General features: G+C 41.5%; 2 protein-coding genes across 11 annotated transcripts in view; one reads left to right on the top strand and one right to left on the bottom strand.

Moving 5' to 3' along the window:
• EYS (eyes shut homolog) overlaps nt 1–12,822 on the top strand; it is a 1,266,634-nt gene extending 1,253,812 nt beyond the window's left edge. The window contains 5 exon segments of the mRNA XM_059702239.1: nt 10,895–11,212; nt 11,215–11,377; nt 11,379–12,005; nt 12,007–12,061; nt 12,766–12,822. Of these exon segments, the coding sequence (XP_059558222.1) occupies nt 10,895–11,212; nt 11,215–11,377; nt 11,379–12,005; nt 12,007–12,061; nt 12,766–12,822 (1,220 nt within the window).
• A 2,687-nt stretch (nt 12,823–15,509) lies between these two features.
• Nucleotides 15,510–21,761, bottom strand: part of PHF3 (PHD finger protein 3) — a 99,202-nt gene continuing 92,950 nt past the window's right edge. For 9 of the 10 annotated variants that reach the window (XM_059701283.1, XM_059701281.1, XM_059701278.1 and 6 more), the window contains 2 exons: nt 19,542–19,737; nt 15,510–19,144 (listed from right to left, as the gene is read on the bottom strand). In XM_059701283.1, coding sequence (XP_059557266.1) covers nt 17,040–19,144; nt 19,542–19,737 — 2,301 coding nt within the window. In that variant the 3' untranslated portion in view covers nt 15,510–17,039. Of the gene's footprint in view, nt 19,145–19,541; nt 19,738–21,761 lie in introns of those variants that run through there. The other variant, XR_009453477.1, reaches the window with a different exon arrangement.

Genomic DNA, 21,761 nt, shown 5'->3' on the forward strand with positions numbered 1-21,761 from the left:
CTATTTTATTGAGCATTTTAATCATAAGTGGATGTTGTATCTTATCAAATGCTTTTTCTGCATCTATTGACAAGATCATATGATTGTTAGCCTTTCTTTTGTTAATGTGGTGTATTATGTTGATTCATTTGCAATTGTTGAACCATCCTTGTGCCCTTGGAATGAATCCCACTTGATCATGATGCATTATTTTTTTGATGTATTGTTGTATTCAACTAGCTAGTATTTTGGTTAGGATTTTTACGTCTGTATTCATCAGGGATATTGACCTGTAGTTTTCTTTTTGTGTGTTATCTTTGCCAGGTTTTAGTATCGGGGTTATATTGGCTTCCTAGAATGTGTTAGGAAGCCTCTTCAATTTTTTGGAAGAGTTTGCAAAGAATAGGCTTTAATTCTTCCTTGATCATTTGGTAGAATCCACTGGTGAAGCCATCTGGTCCCGGACTTTTGTTTTTGGGGAGGTTTTTGATGGTTGTTTCAATTTCCTCACTGCTGATCGGTCTATTTAGATTTTCCAGTTCTTCATGATTTAGTCCAGGAAGGTTATATATTTCTAGGAACTTACCCATTTATTCTAGATTACTGAATTTGGTGGCATAAAGGCTTTCATAATAATTTAGTATGATCCTTTGTATATCTCTGATGTCTGTGGTGATTTCTCCTCTCTCATTTCTGATTTTGTTTATATGGTTCTTTTCCCTTTTTTCCTCAGTGAGTCTAGCCAGGGGTTTGTCAATTTTATTAATCTTTTCAAAGAACCAGCTCTTTGTTTTATTGGTTTTTTTGTATACTCTTTTTGTTCTCTATTTCATTTAATTCTCTCTAATTTTTATTATTTCCTTTCTTCTGCTAATTTTGGGTTGCTTTTGTTCTTCTTTCTCTAGTCTTTTAAGGTGGATGTTAGGTTGTTTACTTGGAATTTCTCTTGTTTCTTGAGATAGGCCTGTAATGATATAAACTTCCCTAGAGGTTTTTGTGGTTTTTTAAATGTATTTTATTGATTTTTTTACAGAGAGGAAGGGAGAAGGATAGAGAGTTAGAAACGTCAATGAGAGAGCATCGATCAACTGCCTCCTGCACACTCCCCACTGGGGATGTGCCCACAACCCAGGTACATGCCCTTGACCGGAATCGAACCTGGGACCCTTGTGTCTGCAGGCCAATGCTCTAACCACTGAGCCAAGCCGATTAGGGCCCCTAGAGGTTTTGATATGTTTTGTTATCATTCTTGTTTGTCTCTATATATCTTTTGATCTCACCTTTTATTTCTTCTTTGACCCAGTCATTTTTTAGTAATATGTTGTTTAATTTCCACATATTTGTAGGTATGTTGTTGTTTTTTACCTCCTTTTTGCAATTGATTTCTAATTTTAAGGCATCATGGTCAGAAAATATGCTTGGAATAATTTCAGTCTTTTTGAATTTGTTGATGACTGTTCTGTGACCCAACATATGGTCTGTCCTTGAGACTGTTCTATGTGAGCTGCAGAAGAATGTGTAATCTGATATTCTGGGATGAAACGTTCTGTAAATGTTGATTATATACTTTTGGTCTGACGTTTCATTTAAGGCCAATATTTCTTTATTGATTTTTTTGTTTGTTTGGTTGGTTGATCTGTCTAGAGCTGTCAATGGAGTATTAAGGTCTCCAACTATAATTGTGTTTGATCTGTTTCTCCCTTTAGATCTGTGAGTAGCTGTTTAATATATTTCAGTGCTGCCTGGTTGGGTGCATATATATTAAAAAGTATTATGTTTTCTTGATGTAGTGTTTTTTTATCATTATAAAGTGTGCATCTTTGTCTCTTGTTATCTTTGTTTTCTTGAGATCTATTTTGCCAGATATAAGTATGGTTACACCTGCTATTTTGTGGATGTTATTTGCTTAGAGAATCATTTTCCATCCTTTTACTTTGAATCTACCTTTGTCTGTGCTTTTTAGATGTGTTTCTTGTAGGCAGCATATGATTGAGTTTTGTTTTTTGACCCACTCTGCTCCTCTGTGCCTCTTTACTGGTGAATTTAGACCATTTACGTTTAGGGTAGTTATTGATGCATGAGGATTTCCTGTAGCCATTTTACCTTTTGTTTTCTGGTAACTCTGTGCTTCCATTGGTTCTCTTCCTTTATGCTTCTACCTGTTGTTTTTGTTCGGTGGTATTCCATACATATTTCTTCTGTTTCTTCTTTTTTTAAGCTATATGTCTTGTTTGGGGGATTTTTGTGTGTGGTTGCCATTCGTTTTATAAAAAGCGAAGTTGCATATATACCATGTTTTTTTCCCTTTTGAGTGCCTCTGATCTTCATCTTCCTTTACCTATTCATACCTGTCCCTCTTCCCTTTGTATGTTTTTGTTGTCACAAATTATCCCTTTTATGCTACGAGTTTTTTGGCAATCCTACTGGTAGTGTTATGACCTTATGTTCTTTGTTTCTGGTAGAATAACTCCCTCCTGCAATAGAGGTTTTCTAGTGATAAAATCCCTCAGCTTCTGTATGTCTGAGAATGTTCTTATTTCTCCTTCATATTTAAAGGATAATTTTGCTGTGTGGCTGGTAATTTCTCTCTTTCAGATATTTGAATATTTGGTTCCACTCTCTTCTGGCTTGTAGAGTTTCTGCTGATAAGTCAGGTGAAATTTTTATGGGTTTTCCTTTATAGGTTACTTCCTTCTTCTCCCTGGATGCTTTGAGGATTTTTTCTTTGTCACTAATTTTTGATAGCTTCATTACCCAGTGCCTTGGAGAGGGCCTCTTTGAATTGAGGTCACTAGGTGTTTTGTTTGCTTCTCGGATTCGAGGATCTAGTTCTTTCCATATATTTGGGAAGTTCTCATCCACTATTTGTTTTAATAGACTCTCCATTCCGTACTCTCTTCCTCCTCCACTATGCCTTATGATTCTGATGTTATTTTTTTATGGAATCAGAGAGATCTCATAGGGCTATTTTGTATTTCTTTTTATCAGGTCTCTCTCTTCTTCCCTCTGCATCATTTCTTGATTTCTATCTTCAATATCACTAGTTATTTCCTCTAACTGGTTGGTTCTGTTTTCTATGCTCATCAGCTCACTCTTAATTTCTTTAATTGCCTGCTTCATTTCCAGGATTTCAACTTGATCCTTTCAAATTTCAATTTCTTTGGAGAAATACTCATTTTGTTCATTGATTTGTTTTCTGAGTGCTCTGAATTGCCCGTCAATATTTTCTCACTTCTCATTGAGTACTAGAGGCCTGGTGCATGAATTCATGCACATTGAAAAGAAATTAATTAGAAGAAATATTTTAATATCGCTATTCGCCCTTTCTCTATAATAGAGGTGTCAACCAAATTCACGATCAACAATAACAGATGGAAACACATGCGTACGTTGGTGCCAGTGAGAGCTTTATATATATAGACTAGAGGCCCGGTGCACAAAAATTTGTGCACTCGGGGTTGGGAGAGGAGGTCCCTCAGCCTGGCCTGTGCCCTCTCACAGTCTGGGACCCATCAGGAGATAATGACCTGCTGGCTTAGGCCTGCTCCCGGGTGGCAGAGGGCAGGCCCAATCCCTAGGTGCAGCCCCTGGTCGGGCTCAGAGCAGGGCCAATTGGGGAGTTGGGGCACCGCCCCCTGTCATGCACAGAGCAGGGCGGATTGGGAGGTTGCCATGCCACCCTCAGTCATGCTCAGGGTAGGGCCGATTGGGGGGTTGGGGCACCGCCCCCTGTCACACTCAAGGCAGGGTCCATAGGGAGGTTGCAGCGCCACTCCTGTCATGCACAGAGCAGGGCCCATCAGGGGGGTTGGGGCTCTGTACCCTGTCACACACAGAGCAGGGCCAGTCAGAGGGTTGGGGCTCCGCACCCTGTCACACTGATCCCGGTGCTGGGAGGCCTCGCTGCTCTGCTGATCCCAGGGCCAGGACGCCTCTCGGCTCCCCTGATCCCTGGCCTGGAGGCCTCTCGGCTGCTGATAACCTGGCTGGGAGGCCTCTCGGCTCTGCTGATCATGGGTCCGGGAGGCCTCTGGGCTCCGCTGATCACCGGGGCTGGGAGGCCTCTCGGCTCCGCTGATCACCTGGGCTGGGAGGCCTCTCGACTCTGCTGATCACGGGGGCTGGGAGGCCTCTCAGCTCCGCTGATCACCTGGGCTGGGAGGACTCTCGGCTCTGCTGATCGCGGGGCCAGGAGGCCTCTTGGCTCCGCTGATCGCGGGGCCTCCAACTCCGCTGATCACGGGGCCAGGAGCCGGCCGGGAGGCCTCTGGACTCCGCTGATCACCGGGGCTGGGAGGCCTCTTGGCTCCGCTGATCACCTGGGCTGGGAGGCCTCTCGACTCCGCTGATCACCGGGGCTGGGAGGCCTCTCGGATCCGCTGATCACCGGGGCTGGGAGGCCTCTCGGCTCTGCTGATCACCGGGACCGGGAGACCTCTTGGCTCCGCTGATCTCGGAGCCTCCGACTCCGCTGATCGCGGGCCGGGAGGCCTCTCGGCTCTGCTGATCACCTGGGCTGGGAGGCCTCTCGGCTCCACTGGTCACCTGGGCTGGGAGGCCTCTTGACTCCGCTGATCACCGGGCCGGGAGGCCTCCGACTCCGCTGATCACCGGGCCGGGAGGCCTCTCGCCTCCGCTGATCACCGGGGCTGGGAGGCCTCTTGGCTCCGCTGATCTCGGGGCCTCCGACTCCGCTGATCGTGGGCCGGGAGGCCTCTCGGCTCTGCTGATCACCTGGGCTGGGAGGCCTCTCGGCTCCGCTGATCACCGGGGCTGGGAGGCCTCTCGACTCCGCTGATCACCTGGTCTGGGAGGCCTCTCGGATCCGCTAATCACTGGGGCCGGGAGGCCTCTCGGATCCACTGATCGCGGTGCCTAGAGGCCTCTCGGCTCGGATGATAACTGGGGCTGGGGGGCCTCTAGGCTCTGCTGATCGAGGGGGCTGGGCCGACTCTCGCCTCCCTGATTGCGGGGCTGGGCCTACTCTGGCCTCCGCTGATCTCGGGCCGGGAGGCCTCTCGGCTCCGCTGATCCCAGGCCCTGAGGCCTCTCTGCCCTGCTGCTTCAGGGCTGTTTGGCTTCGCTCTGCTTGGAGCCTGAGTATGCCAATTAACCGCCATCTTTTAGCTTCTGTAATTGAAACATTGTATCTTTTGGAGTTGTTGCTTCAGGAGCTCAGAGCCCCGCAGCTGCGGGGATCCTTGACTTTCTCCATCGCTGGGGCAACCAAGCCTCCTATTCTCAGCTGCCTGGCTGCCAGCCGCCATCTTGGCTGACAGTTAATTTGCATATCTCACTGATTAGCCAATGAAAAAGGTATCGGTCGTACGCCAATTACCATTTTTCTCTTTTATTAGTATAGGACTAGAGGCTCGGTGCACAAAATTCGTGCACTGGAGGGGGGGAAGTCCCTCAGCCCAGATTACGAGAGGGCACAGGCTAAGGGACCCCACCAGTGCATAATCGGGGCCAGGGAGGGACACAGTAGGGCTCCAGAGCATGTCTGGCCCAGTCCCGATTGGCCAGACCCCAGCAGCAAGCTAACCTACCAGTCAGAGCCCCCTGGTGGTCATTGCCCCTCATAGTGACTGGACAACTGTCTGCCCCCTGGTGGTCAGTGCATGTCATAGCAAGCAGTTGAGCAGCCTTAGCATATCATTAGCATATTACGCTTTGATTGGTTGACCGGACAACTGGACACCTAGTATATTAGGCTTTATTATATAGGATAAACTTGCTTAATTAGACCTGCTTTCTGATTTAACTAAACTTTTTCCATCCCAGTGAAGCACCCCAACTTGTCTTTCAGGTAATTGTCAGAACACAGCAGTAAATATTAACACGAAGCAGATTATTATTTCTATCTTCAATAACACTAGTTATTTCCAACACAGGGAGAACAAAGGGTGAAATATTTAACTGCAGCAGTGTTTGACTATATTCTGCACAGTGAGAAAACCTGAAGTCATTTTCAAGTTCCACCATTTCTTCTTTTCAGTCTGGTCAAGTTTCTAAACTTTCTAAATCTCCGTTTTCCAGCTAATGGAAAGAAAATAGGATTCCACCGAGTCTCCTATTTATCTACTCCAGGACTTCTGTGAGGATCAAATGAGATGAGGCATGGGAAAACGCTTCACAGACATTTGGTTAAAGTGTAGTGCAAGTCAGTTTCCTGGGCTGAAGAAACTCCAAGGAGGCTAGTCGCTAGGGAGAGGAAGCCGGGCATTGCTATGTGACATCATTACCCGGCGCCCACAGCCACTGTTTCCAGGCTGGGCTGTGGGCTGCATTTTGTGCCATGGGATCTCGGCAGCATAGCTGCAATTTGATGGGCTGTCGCTCTGGGGTGGTGGTGGGGCCTGTGTCCCACTTGGGGGAAGCCGACTGTTGCTTTGTTGGTGCCAGGTCCACGGTGCTGTTTCTTTGTAAATGGCCAGTGTGTGTCACAGCAGCTCCTGTATTGAGCATCTGCCCCCGGTGGTCAGTGTGCATCATAGTGACAGGTCAGATGGTCGGAGGGACACTTAGCATATTAGCCATATATATAATTTTTTTTTTTCTTTTCAGAACTGCAATCTTGAAATCTCTGTCTTTCAACTCTCATAATTCCATGTGTTCCAGCCTATTTTCTGGGGATTTTTCATTTTCTTTCTGGTCATCATTGTTGTAGTAGTTGTTCATGGCATTCACTGTTCTTTGTTTTCCCATCTCTGAGGAGGTCTTTCTACTCTGTTCCAGTAGATGGCACTGAATTGCAAGATTTTTATCCTCTTTGGCCTCATAGTTTTGAGCCTCTGCAGCTTCCGTAGGGCTGTACCGCCTCTGTTGCTTGGGGGGTGAGGTTTTTTTCCCCCTCATAGTAGTGGCAACCCCTGACCTCCACAGATCCAGCCCAAGCACCCCTCCTGGGGTTCAGTCACAGAGGGAAACTGAGTTTCTACTGCAACAACTCTTGGCCTACAGATAATTCACTGCTGGAGCCAACTCCAAGGGCAACGGGCAGCGAGATTTTAGAACTGAATCAGTGGCAGGGCTCTGTAATTTACTTTCTTTGCCTGAAAGCCCACAGCCAGGCCACCTGTGTGGAGAAGCTCTGTAGGGCATGTGTCTGCTGACTCCAGCTCACGCATGCAACTCAGACCCCATTCACAACGCGCCCCCATGGTTCAGACACCCTCTCACTGTTGTGTGCATGACCACACAATGCTGCCACTCCAGTGGCTACTCCAACAGCCACCCACTGGCTGGGTTTGCTCTCTGTTCACCCTGACCGGCTGAGGAAAGTGCCTGTAACTGCTGCTGCCAGTTCCCAGCTGCACTGCAGACACGCTGCTGCACTGTGGCTGTGTTCAGCTTCCTCCCTTCTCATCTCCCCACTTATTCCAGGGAGCCCAACTAGTTGTTCCAGTGTGCAGGTCTCTCAGGCATGCATCCGTGTTGAGCAGGGAGCCCAGGCAGAGCGAAGGCCTGGGTCCCGGGTGGCAGAGGAAAACTGGTGCCAGCAGCCAAGGGAAGGGAAGGCCTATTGCACGAATCTCTTCGTGCAACAGGCCTCTAGTTAATAAAAATAAAAAATACCCACCCTGGCCAGTGTGGCTCAGTTGGTTGAGCACTGACCCATGAACCAAGAGGTCCCAAGTTCGATCTCTGGTCAGGGCACATACATACCCGGGTTTCCGGCTCAATCGGCCATGCAAGAGGCAGCAATCTATGTTTCACTTTCACATCAGTGTTTCTCTCTCTCTCTCTCTCTCTCTCTCTCTCTCTCTCTCTCTCTCCCTCTCCCCCCCTCCCTCCTTCTTCTCCTCTCTCTATCTCTATCTCTCTCCTTTCCTCTCTAAAAATCAAAGCATAATTTTTAAAAATACCCACTTAATACATAATGTCAAAAATCACAAATTTAGATTTTCAGCAGCCAATTAGGTTTTCATATGCACCAAACCAAATTCTTAACAAGGTTTCTGTCTTTGTAGAGGTAAATAATTGGAATAATCTCAAATAGTGTAAAATTTAAAACAAAAGGATCATTTGAAAATTACCATAATTTATTTTAGATCTCTGATTTTGGAAAGAGATAAGTCTATGGCCCCTGTTTATCTGTTTCTGCTAAATATTTAATATCATAAAACTAGTTTTTGACACAAAATTATCAATATCATGTTAAGCATAAGTTAGTCACAGATGGCTGAATTCATCTTGATATAGTTATAATCCTCCCAAATGTGTATTAAAAAGCCTAGTCAACTACAATGTAAAGTTAAAGCATAATCAAACAACTGAATAATAAAAGATAAGTTATATTATCTTTGCTTTCCTTTTCTAGAGAAAAAAGTATACAAAATTTCCCTAATATGCTGTCTATAGTGTCTTCACAAATGTTAGGTCCTCCCAGGTTTCATTGAACTGTGATGCATGGTGGGGAGAGAAAGCCCCTTTCTTTGTCAGTTCTTACGAATGTACCAGCAAAGCCCTGTTAAAGTAAGTAGTTCTCCTTACTTTTCTTCCAGTTGGCAACTTGACCAGTGATGTTATGAATTTTTATTTTTTTATTGATTTTTAGAGAGAGGGACAGAGAGAGAGAAATATCCATCAGTTGCCTCCTGCACATGCCCCAACCAGGGATTGAACCCACAACCTGGGTATGTGCCCTGACCAGGAATTGAATCTGCCACCTTTTGGTGTAAGGGACAATGTCTCAAACATCTGAGCCACACCAGCCAGGGCCAGAGGGCTATAAATTTTTAAGACTTAATATCAATTGTTTCGTTATTCTAGTTTCTTATGGTATGAACATTTTAAGTAATTCTACCTGAATTTAATATTGTCTTATAAAATGTTTGCATTGCTGCTTCTCTTTCTTTAGACTTAAAATGTGTTCATGTTAGAAAATATGAAATAAATTGGATTTCTTTCTCTTTGGGGAAATTAACAATTTTAAAATTCATGTAGTATAGGATTTTAATGCCAGAAAACCAGTATTTGGGAACTATTCAGTAATCTCACCCCACAACTATACAAATGTATTTCTTAATGCAGCAATTACTTACTGAGTATCTCATTATGTGCCAGGCACTGTGCTCCTGCTGGGGGCCAACTGTTGGGCCAAATCAGATACAGCCCCTGTTCTCATGAAGCTTACAAGCTAGTGAAGGAAGCAGCTATTATTCAAATAATAACAGATGTAATGACATAGATTATATCCACCAGAAATTATGAGGAAATGTTTGAAGCAAGAGAACCATACTTTGCATTGTCTCAGGTGGAAATGATACGTTTAGGACCATAGAGCTGCCAGGTCTCCCACCCGCCCAAGTGGTCTGGTGTGGGCCTCAAGGGGGAGAATGAACATTATTTGCAGGTGGGAGGTGAGGCGGCCTGGCACTTCGAAAGGGGGAAGAGGAAAAAGTAGTAGCAGGTGCCAAGAAGTCTTCTTGAATAGAAGAGGAAAGAACTTTTCACTGGTCGTGAAATGACAGGGGAAAGGGAAATGCTCTTTTGAGAAAGATTCCCGTGGGGTTTGCTATGTCCACCACTCGACTCCCTCTAGAAACAAGACTGCACTGAAGGCCTGCCTCGTTTTCCCAGGCGGGGACAGTTGCCTTTGCTTTTCCTCTGAGTACCTCAATGCACGCTGGACCATTTGTTCAAATGTTTTCACACAAGACTATATAATTGTGAGATAAATATTGTGAAGGAGAGAGACCTCGTGCTATTAAAACACTAATAGGAAAACAAAACAAAAAACCCTGACCAAAAAAGACTTGTCCGAGGAAGTGGCATTTGATCTGAGAGCTCAAATAAGGCTGGAGTTGCCTCTGTGAGGTGGAGGGGTGTTCCAATAAAACAGCATGTGCATGTGTGAGGGTTCTGAAACAAGAGGATGAAACTCTCCAACAAGGTCAGTGTGGCTGGAGTCGAGTGGAGGAACAGGGAGAGGATACACTCCAGGCAAAGCTGGAGAGGGGCCCAGAACCTGCAGAGCCTTTGTCGAAATGTCAAAGATTTTAAGTTCCTGTCCCAACAGTAGTGAATGCCATTAAAGGTAGGAGAATAATGAGAATTTCACTTGAAACAATCACTTGAGCTTCAATGTAGACGAGAAAATCAGCTGGAAAGGGAAAAGAGATGATAGTCCATTTAAAGTGGCAGGAGAGAAGTGGACAGAATCAAGATGTTTACAATGAACCCAAGTGCTAAAAAATCTGTTTGATCAGAGACCCATGTTTGGCAGGTTATGTGTGGACCAAAGAAATGATGAATCCAAGGATCACACCTAAATTTCTGGTCTGAAGAACGGGATGGAGGGAGTGACTCACTGAGTTGGGGAAGACTAGAAGAGGCCAGGTGTATGGGAGGCGATTCACACACTGAGAGACAAACTTGGAGTTTGAGGTGCCTTTAAATCCCAAGCAGAGATCTCAGCTAGGGGTCTGTGTGCTTGATGCCAAGGGCATGGCTGAAACACGTACACTATAATAAAAGGTTTTCAGAGCATAACTATGAACTGCTCTTGTTTCTTTCACCTACCTCCCCAATCTGTCAAAAACAAAGTCAGTGGCTTGGAGCAAACGTTGGTTATTTTTACACATTCACCCTTTACTAAAATTATTAAAGGAACGCCTCTCTTTAACTTAGTACCACCATACATTCATTCACTCGATGGAAAATATTTATAACTAGGGAAAACTTATGTGGCCAATTCCGGAACAAAAGAATACAGAATGTGTGAATGAATGTACTAGTATACACATATACTTTGATCTGTAAATGGAAAGAAAATTCTCTACCATAATTATGACCAAGACTTGTTACCTTCTTTTTCCAAAACCACATTTTATTCAAGTGGCCAGAAAGAGCAAGTGTTTTTAATGGAGTAACATTTCACTGTTACTAAACTGGTTTTCTTTCTCAACAGGTGATTTTTTATGTATCTCTTTAGTAAATTGTGCTGTTCAACTTCCTTACAATCTGGGTGACATAACTGTCATTCAAGAAACTCTCCAAAAAGTAAGTACTAATGGAAGCAGTTGGCATGTGATTAAAGCAGGAAGAGCCGGTGCAAAAGGCTACCTGGACCTGGATGGGATAAATGTAACAGAGAAGGCTGACGTTAAAATTAGCTACCTGGACACAAACACTGACTTCTATATTGGAGGAGTGTCTTCCTTAAGTCTTGTAAATCCCATGGCAACAGCCAATGGACCGGTAGGTTTTCAAGGTTGTGTCCGAGAAGTTATAATCAAGAATTACAATTAACTGAACTAGGAGCGAAAGGTGGCTCAAATGTAGGTGACTGTGATGGGACAGCCTGTGGGTACACTGTGTGCAGAAATAGGGGTGAATGTATAGTAAATGGCACTTTCTTGTGCAGATGTCCACCACACTGGACTGGAAACACGTGACCCATCTGTGTACTGTTTGAGTCACCTTTGTCTCCACCAATCTCTGTGTATACCTGACTGGCCATTCTTACAGTTGTGTCCTTTGGGTTGGGTGGGAAGGTTTTGTGAAAGCAAAACTTCATTTTCAACTGCAAAATTTATGGGTAATTCTTACATTAAAAACATTGATCCACACTATAGAAAAAGAAACCTCTAGCTCACTACTGTATCCTTAAATTTCAGTACTACTGAAAGAGCAGGCTTAATTGTGTGGATAGGAAAAGTTCAAAATGAAGAAAGTGATTTTCTGGCAATTGGACTCCATAATCAGACTTTGAAAATAGCAGTTAACTTAGGAGAATGCAACTCTGTACCGATGATTTATAGCAATGGTACATTCTGTTGTAATAAATGGCACCATATCATTATAAGTCAAAATCAAACTCTTATTAAGGCCTTCCTAGATGGCAAGCTAATTCTGAGGATATTGACCCACACAAAAAAATCTGTTGCTCTGAACTATGATGGTATTAGTTACCTAGGGGGTTTTGAATATGGTCAAAAGATAAACATTGTTATTCAAGAGATTTTTAAAAGAAATTTTGTTGGTAAAATTAAAGATGTATTTTTTCAGGATTCAAACAAACAAGTTAATTGAATCAGAGGGGTACAGCGTTTATAATGGAGATGAACACAATTAGGTTACACAAACTTATAGTGGTTACTTTAATATACTATATATGTAAATGTAGTTCCTTTGTTAGTAATTTCTTTAGCACATTATTTTGCTGAAAAACAACTGTTTACTATTATCTCAAATAGTCTAAATGCTAACACTTTTATAAGCTTATATAACTAAAGAAAGATTCTGGTTGTTTTTCCAACATCCAATTTATCTATAAGTATGTTGATTGCTAAATTTTTACTCCATTAGTTCATTCATTAATTCATTTACTGTTTATTCATCTGTGAATTTTTTTAAGTAAAATTTAGGTGGGAATGAACTATTGATATACACAAAGAAAAATAAAATAAGCAAATGTTATTAAAAAGAAAATTACATAAGAAAATATTCTATTACATAGCTCAGCTATAAATATTCACATGATCGGCAATGTTAAGTTTGAATATTGACTTAAAAATTACATGAATGTGGGAAGGTGGAAGGTGGGGAAAGGAGTTGGCTGGTGAGAGCTAAATCCTTATCTTCTACATTAAGTCATCAATAAATATTGGTTTTTATAACTATTTTTAAATAACATAAATATCACTTACAAATATGAAGGCAAATATCCTAATGTGTAAAATACTGAAAGTCAAGTCTACATGTCTCAAAATTGGGCAGAAAAAGAGGTTCTAAATAAATCCATTGTAAATTATTTTCTTGATATCTGTACTGTTAAAGGATAACTTGAGAAACTCAGTTTTGCCCAATATCAGTGATGGATATAATTGTGAATAGCATTTTCACCCCACCTGTACTCCACCACCATTATTGCTGTTGTTACTTAACATTTTGTTTGATATTTATAATAATTTTGCCACTGACAACACAAGAAAGCAACTGACAACACATGACTGATACAAAGCACTAATAGACAGGACTGTGGAGCAAAGAACTTAGTAACAATCAGCATGTGACGTTTAAAAGGAAAAACAGTAATTATCTGTTAAACGGAGACTTTACAAAGAGGACTGGTGCAGTTTAACGTCTTAATGCAAAATCTGCCTGCATGGGCTCCAGCCTATACAAAGACACTAGGTAAGTCATTTTAAGAACTTTACAGGTAATTTTTTTTTTTTTGCCTTATTTTTGCAATCAGAAAGCGATAGACATTCTTGGAAGGCCCGAGAACTAAAGCTGAGAACTTTGGCACTATTGCTGCCAGACATACCATTCTTAACATTGAAAAGTGTGTGAGCAAAATAGGAGGTGGGATTCCAGAATGTCTATATATTGATTCAAAGAGGGTTTTGTTTGTTTGTAAAAGAAACCACAACTCTACCCAGTGTTTCCTGAAAAACTCAGACCTTTATCTGTTTTGGTCCATACCACTTCATTTCACTCTTGAGAAATTAAGATAAGGATAATTGCTCTAAAAAACTTCCTTGATAGTGATAATGAAATCTAACTTTTAAAGATACACATCTTATGGCAAGAAAGCTGTTAAGCCATTCTCTTCTCTATTATTGACATTATTTTCCTTAACATCTAAACATACTTACTATGGCAGTGATGGCGAACCTTTTGAGCTCGGCGTGTCAGCATTTTGAAAAACCCTAACTTAACTCTGGTGCCGTGTCACATATAGAAATTTTTTTATATTTGCAACCATAGTAAAACAAAGACTTGTATTTTTGATATTCATTTTATATATTTAAATGCCATATAACAAAGAAAAATCAACCAAAACAATGAGTTCGCGTGTCACAGGTTCACCACCACTATACTATGGCCTTAGATGTTTTCTAACCCCCAATTTGTAAGATTTATTATTTCACCCACAACTGAGCTACAATTAGTGAGTCCAAAGCTGTGATGAGTGCAACGGCCCCCAAAGTTGTCCACATCCAAATACCTGGAACCTGTAAGTATGTTAGATTACATGGCAAAGGGGAATTAAGGTCACAGATGGAATTTAGGTGCCACCTTGGCTTAGCTGGGTGGGCCCCAGGAATCACAAGGGTCCTTTACGGTAAAGAGGGAGCCTCAGCGACAGCAATTTGAGACTCAGGCCCATGTTGTTGGCTTTGAAGATGGAGGAAAGAACCATAAGGCAAGGAAAATCCATGGCCCCTGGAAGCTGGACAAAGCAAGAAAATGGATTCTCCTCTAAGCCTCCAGGAAATGCACCCTCTGAGACATCTTGATCTCAACCCACTGAGACCCACAGCAGACTTCTGATTTACAGCAGTGTTAAGGGAATAAATTTGTGTGGTTTTAAGCCACCAACTTTGTAATAAGTTTGTCGTAACAGCAATAGAAAATAAGGGCTGCAGAATTAGGATTTGAGATGAAAATAAACTTTATAAATCTGTACAAGAGAACCCACAAGATTTTGGTTACTTTTGAGGAATGGATTGCTCTGTAAAGGGTTTCAGATAGCAGAATGGGGAGGAAAGGGCTGGGAAAGGTATATAATAACCAGGCTTGTCCCTCCTGCTCTCAATACTCAGAGCACAGCTGCCACACATAATGACTGGAGAAAAATAAAACTGAGCTAGAATCCCAGTCCTGATCACAGCAGTCTAACCTTTCCAAGCACCAGTTTCCTCGGTTCTAATATAAGCCTTTACCTTTCAGGCTGAACAAGATTTACATAAAGCACTCGGCACAAGGTTTGCAATAGAGGGTTTGTGGAGGCTTTGTTGTTGCCACAAAGGGTGGACTTTATAGATACGGAGTCACCCTAGTACATTTTATTTCAACAGAGGTATGTATAAAACTGGCATCAAACTTTTCAAAGAGCAAGTTTTTCTTAAAACAGGAGAAGTAACGATGAACTTCATATAACTCGCTAGTTTGTAGAAGGCTGGCTTTGAAACTTAAGGACAGAGAATGGCTTTGGATCTACTACTCATTGAAAACTTTTCTTATTTCCCCCTACATTCCTCAGAAGTTAAAACCTTAGCGAGTCCATATGCCCATACTCTCCCTACTTGCCAGTTTCAGTGAACCAGGGGTTAGGAGACATGGTTCAAATCCTTAGTCCCATAATCCCAGGAGATGGTTATCACTAATAGGGGCCTATAGAGGATGTGACAAGATCCAATGAGATATGAATAAATAACTTTAAAGTAAGCATCACAACAATATGTGTAAGGAACCAGTTAAGAGGCAAGCAAAACTGACTTTAAGGTTTTCTTCACTGGTTAACCCATTCTTGTACTTTGCAAAAAAAAATCTGGTGTCTGAACAACCTCCTACCAGATCAGTAAAATCAGATTTACTAAACAACATACATATTTGAAATCAAAAGGCTAGTTTTGGAGGATTTGGGTTAGGTGGGGTTTTTTTTGGGGGGGGAGGGGGGGGGAGAAGTGGCAGGGGGAATTCCTGACAATTTTTTCCTGATTATACAAAAGATGACCTACCAAATTAAGTTTTGTTTACACTGTTTTTAAGTAAGTTAGTTTCCAAAAGAAAAGCAGACCAAAATTAAACAAATTTTATTTAAATACAAGTCTTCTGTTTCAGAACTTTTATGATGAAAAACTTCAGAGAATAAGGATGACAAAAAAGATGCAAATTGTTGAAATTAGACAAAATGTATGGTTTTGAATTTCCACTCCTTCTTTCGCTAGAGAGAACAAAGTTGATTCCATTTCAAACCTATTTTTAACTCTAATCCTTGGACTTTTTAGGAAATCAAACATTACCTTCTTAATTTTGTGAAGCCATTTATATTTTTCTTCATTAATATAGGTAAGTAAAAATACCGGTTTCTCTTTTTTTTGTTGGCCTCAAGTATTAATCACGTGGTAGCCACTGCTTTAAATTATATCAATACAATGTGTAGTTTAAATTGTAAATAACTTTATATTTGAATTAACAATAGCCTCCATATGCTATTTCAAGCAAAACTGCAGTTACCTCCAAAACAAATTAGGGTTAATTACACATTTTATAAAGAGATTCACAACACGTTTCTCATAAATTTCTAATCACCATGATTAGTCGGCGTACCAAATTTTGAGAGTGACAAGTCCTCAGAAACATACCTACAAAATGGGCTACTCGCTGCAGTTTTTCATTGGTAGTTCAAAATTCTACCCCTTCAGAACATGATTTTTATCAGAAACCTCTAATAGGTGAGGTTTTCCCGTCACCTAATGTCTGACACAGATAGCTATGCCTGTATGTATGTTCTTGGCTGAGTAAAAAAAAAAGTATGAAAGTAATCAAAGTTTTAGAGAAGAAATTCTTTTACTGAATTTCAAATCACACACACAAAATAGGTGAGAAATTCTTTTTATCATATTTAGAATCAAAATATCCCTTAAAATATTTACATTTTACAGTAAAAAGGATAGCAAAACACAAGATCATGTACAAGCTTAAGTATTCAAGTTCCTGAAGAGGCAGAAAGGAAAAGGAAACTACTGGTCTACCACCAAGCTGCCATATACACGGTAATAAATGCCTTCAGGGAGTGCAGATTAAAGCAGTAAATGTTCTCCTTGGGCTTCTGATTCTTGATCAGAAACTGCCCAATAAACTGATTAATATAATCTGATTATGAAGTTGCTTGTCTTTGTGTTGCTTCTCTAGTTTCTTTAAAAACAGTGCAATTTAAAACAAACTTACAGAGTACACATTACTCTCAAATTAGTCATAAAGAACATTCACTAGAGGCAGTAAATATATTCCAGAGTTAACTATATTTACCAATTAAGGAATAAAACTAAAATTTCTAAGCCTTTATTGCATATTAATAAAACAAATCTTTGAATATACAGCAATGTAAAACTTTTAAAAATATTCCTATAACTAGGACAGTTGGTATGAAGGGACGATGAGCACTGGTACAGAGCACTCCGCACCAACACATGGAATTTATTGTTCTGCAAACCACCAATAGTAAGTCTGAAAGATGGCACAATCCTAGCAGGCAATCGAAGTTTTTAAGATGCAACATTTAACATTGACTTGAGTAATCTTGAAGCAGCTGGCAGATTTTACCTTTTGCTTTTAGCTCTGTCAGTGTGGTCCCTATCCTTGTGGTACCTATCTCTGTCCTTTTCTCCTTCTCTCTGTTTACTTTTCTCTCGTTCTTTGTCCTTTTCATGGTCTTCACTTTTAGGTTTGTCGGGTTTCTTACCGTCTCTGCTTGCTTTTCCATCGGCTCCACGATCACTGTGTGACAACCGTGGCCTCTCTTTTTCTTTGTGCCCTTCCTCCCGGCTTCTCCTGTCTCTGTCCTTGTCTTGGGATCTGTCTCTGCGCCTATGCCTTTCAGATTCTTGCTCCCATTCCTTTTCATGTCGCTCTCTCTTCATGTGGTGTGAATCACTATAAAACCTCTGGCGATCCCCTTTGCCCCTATTAAATGGCCTATCCAGTTGCTGTTGGTCTTGCCTATTACCCCAAGGGTCACTATGGCGCCTTTCTGGTCTTCGAATGTCTTTAGCCTGGTAAAAATTTTGTGGGCCTACATATCTTGATGTTTGTGAAAGGGGACCCATCATACGTTGAGGTTGGCCTGTCAGGTGAACAGGTGGCCAGGGAACTATGGGATTTTGAGCAAAGCCAAAGCCGGGAGGGGGGAGTAATGGGGGTGGCAAATGTGGTGGAAATCCAAACATGCCTTGTGGGGGAAAATTAGGAGGCCCCGGAAATGGAAATCCAGGGGGACTAGACTTGAGATGCTGAAGGTTCGGTTGCTGTGGCCTCATGGGTGAAAAGTTTGCACTTGCTCTGGGACTGCTGCTTTTGGAGGTAAAGTTGATGCTTTTAGAAGGAAATTCTGATTGACTTGTGTTTTCAACTTCAAAATGAGATGATGTTGCTGCCGATCCTCTTCGAAACGGGTGCACAGTTTCAATATTTTGCATTGAAATATTCTCCTCTGAGGGTTTTGCTTGTTCTGTTTGCGAAGTGTGTTTGTCTTCTGATGCCAAGTTTTGTGCAACCCCTGAATTATCACTCTGCTGAGCACCTGAGTGTTCCTCTACGGAAGAGGACTTTTCCTCTACATTGGTCTGTTCTGGTACGTGCTCCTTGTGTGACGGCCCGGGCGGGGTGTGCTTTTCTCCATTCCCGCAACTATCTCCCTCTTTGCTTTCTGAAGCAGTTACCTGCTGACTTCGTCCGGCTGCCTGCCTAGGATCCCTTTTTAGATTGATAAACTGTGGGGACTTGGCTGTGTTGGCAACAAGGTTTTCACTGCCACTCACACTACCCTCTGTGTTTCCTTTTCCTATATTCGACCTGCATGGAGAACTAGTATCTGAAGTCTGATTATCTTGCAAATTATTCTCTTGATCTTGCAGCAGCAGTCTTTTTAATGGCCTCTCTTTACTCTCCACAGCTTCTTCTTGTTTTGACTGAATGGATAAATTTGTTAGGAAAGCTTCTGTAGAAACATCTGGTGGTTTGCCTCTGAGACTAAGACTCGCCGAAGGTCCAGGGGAAATGGAGGAGGGCCCCGTTACTGGGGTTTCTTCGTCTACTGGTGCTGAATTACCTGAAGATTCTGAAAGATGATCTACTTTACCCTTTACCTCCTTAGCGTCACCATCCATTGCTTCTACTTTATCTAGGTTCTCTGCTTTGGGGTCGGCTTGCTCACTGATAAATGGAATTTCGCTGCTAGTGTTTTGTTCTGTCACTGACTGAGCCTGTCCACACCCTTCCCCAGCAGCGCCCAAAAGGCTCTGAAGTATGTCGTCCACAGGAAGAGGCTTATTTGCCAATTCCAGAGCGGAAGGCTCATTTTCCCAGCCAATCAATACTCCAGGAAGGAATCTTAAAGGTTTTGGTGGCTCCTGTTTGGTGACTTCCACTAAAGGTTCCACTACAGCTGGAAGGTCTTCTTGAACAGCTTGCTGAGGCTTAGGTCTCTGCTTGTGTAATACAGTTGTGAAAGAATTGAAAAAGTCATTTTCTTCCTCTGGTGCCTCCTCTGTGGAAACTTCCATTTTACTTTTTTTTTCAGGTGGCAATGCTACCGGTACACTTTCAGAGTTCTCAGCAGTATGGCTGGCACTAGCACTGTGTTGCCGCTTCAGTTTTTGGCGAATAATTAAGCCCAACAACAGATTAGGTCTATGCAGTTCAAGCCCTGTATAAAAAACATATAAATTAAGTCACTTTCAATTTCCTAAAATAAAGGGTAAATTGCCCTGGCTGGGTAGCTAGTTGGGTAGAACATCATCTCAATATGCCAAGTTTGTGGGGTTGATCCCCAGTCAGGACAATAAGAATCAGCCTCTGAATACACAAATAAGTGAACCAATGGATATCCCCCCACTCCCGTCTCTCTAATATCAATAAAAAATACATAGACATAGAACAAAGTGTAAATGTTTGCATCCAGCATATTACAGCCTATTAAGTGGGTGTCCTTCCCCGTCGGGTCAGATCCAGAGACCCGGATCCCAAGACAAGCAGAGTCAGTTTTTTCACTCTGATCCCACCTCCCACTTTGTTTTATTCACTCTATTAAAATATATACCTACCAGGTCCATCAAAAGGCACGAGAGGGTGTGGAATTTTATCTGTGGCACCCAAAGGAATAAGGTACATGTCTTTAACCTGCTTCATGTTGTTAGCAGCTACTCCATAGCGTTTTCTGCTACTGAAGTATGCAAACAGCAAAGTATAAGAAATTTGATCTTCTTCAGTTACAGGTGTGAAGCGAACCACACAAATTTCCTGTTCAAGAAAACAAATGGTTGTTTAAAATAATAACCTAAACGATAGCTTGGTTTTAAATACCACTTCTCAGCCAGTTGAGTTGTATAATGATGATTACCAAATAACGTGGTATACCAACTTAAATGTAGAGAAGAATATTAAAACTCTTGGGAAAAGGTCTTTGTTGACCCATTGATGGACTTACTAAAGGCATCCCATAAGAAATTACATCCCAAGATAATGTGTTCAAAATGACACACTTCTCAGTGGCAGAGATTTTTAAACCCAAATCTTTCGATATCGATACTATATCCTTATTTCCAATGTTACCACCTCCACTGAGGGCTGCCTGTATTCTCCACATACAGCAAATTAATAGCACCTACCATCACCACCCTACCATGTACACATACCCACAAATTCACTGATAATCCAATCTACAGGGACTGAATTTAGGAATAAAGGGACTGGGTGAAAAGACCTCAAATGCACATAGGCCATATATTTTGGAAAACCATTTGGTTTACTTCAGGTACCAATGTGCTTGCCTCTGGGTTCTTGGCTTTGTTTCAGAGAAGAGAGTCCCAATTTGGTAGTGTAAAAAAAAAGGGGGGGGGGGGGAGAGATTCTTTTTCACGAAGGTATACTGTCAAAATGGGGAAAGCTAGATCTGTTATAAGCTTAAATTGATGCAGATCCTATAGAAAACATGTGAATGAGCTGAACTATGGCTCTACCTCTTATTAAAAGTCTATCATCTAAACTGTCCTTTTAGAGGTAACAACTAGTATAATGTTTTAGTCAGTTCAAGATGGAGGCATAACATACAGTGTTTGGTAGTAATATATGAATAGATCAAGAGGGATTCCCAAAATGTATAAGAGTACTACTACTACCCAATACTTTCCCATGACTTTTGCTGTCATGAAAAAGTGACAGCAAAAAAAAGTTAATTTTTTTAGAGCTTCAAAGTTCAAATATATTCTAATACTATCAGTTTCAATTCTAAAATCTATATTGGAAAATATTCTTTTTAGCTTCAGATCCATTTTGGATTACTTCTAATCTTACTAGAGACTTCTAATCTTATTTTAAGAGAGAGATAAAAAAATTGTTTGCTTACTCAAAATTTATTTTTTAAATGTCTATAATATGCTATGTACTATCATCCTTGGAGGGAGAAACAACTTCTTCTAATGATTAATTTTTCCCTTTTAGTACTGTTCTATGAATTAAAGAAATGATAAAAAATAGAAATTATTGTTAAGTGGCTACTAATGATCTCCTAGTATCTATTCCCCTCTTTTCCTCATATTACAAAGAGAAGCCCTTAACTTTTAGCTAGCACATGGCCAACCAATACTACATTTCCAGCCTTCTTAGCAGTTATGTGACTAAATCTTACCAATGGAAGGTAGAGGAAGTGAAATGATACTTGCAATTTCTAGGTGTGAACAGGCACTGGCCAGTGTGGCTCAGTTGGTTGGGTGTTGCCCCGTGCACTGAGAGGTTACTGGTTCAAATTTTTCATCAGGGGTATATGCCCCGATTGTGGGGGTGAGGGTTGAGGTGGGGGAACAGGAGACAGCCACTCGATGTTTTGCTCTCACATCAATGTTTCTCTCTCTCTCTCTCAAAAAATCAATACAAATTTTTTTTTTTAAATAACTGGACAGGCATTCTTCATTTTTGTCACTGGTGCTGCAGATAAGGACAACACTCTTAGAACCAGCAAAGTAACGAGAGAAGAGGCTGGTCCCTGAATAATTTGTAGAACCAGAGCCGCTGAAGCACCTTGAATGAATGGCCTTCCTAACATAATAAAAAAATAAACTTTTGTATTTTTGAGGCATTATATTTTAGGGTTTTAGCCTGTGCTCTCACTAAAACAAATGTCTATAATCAAAGAAAGGTAAAATTCCAGGATGAATCTCAATATTTACTCTAAAACATTTCTTCCAAAACATTGAGGAAGTCATTGAGAAAGCACATCAGGAGGGGGAAAAAAGAACACAAAAGGAATAATGGGCTGTTCTGAGCTT

This window comes from Myotis daubentonii, chromosome 6 (genome assembly GCF_963259705.1).
Source record: "Myotis daubentonii chromosome 6, mMyoDau2.1, whole genome shotgun sequence".
In the NCBI taxonomy this organism is placed as follows: domain Eukaryota; kingdom Metazoa; phylum Chordata; class Mammalia; order Chiroptera; family Vespertilionidae; genus Myotis; species Myotis daubentonii.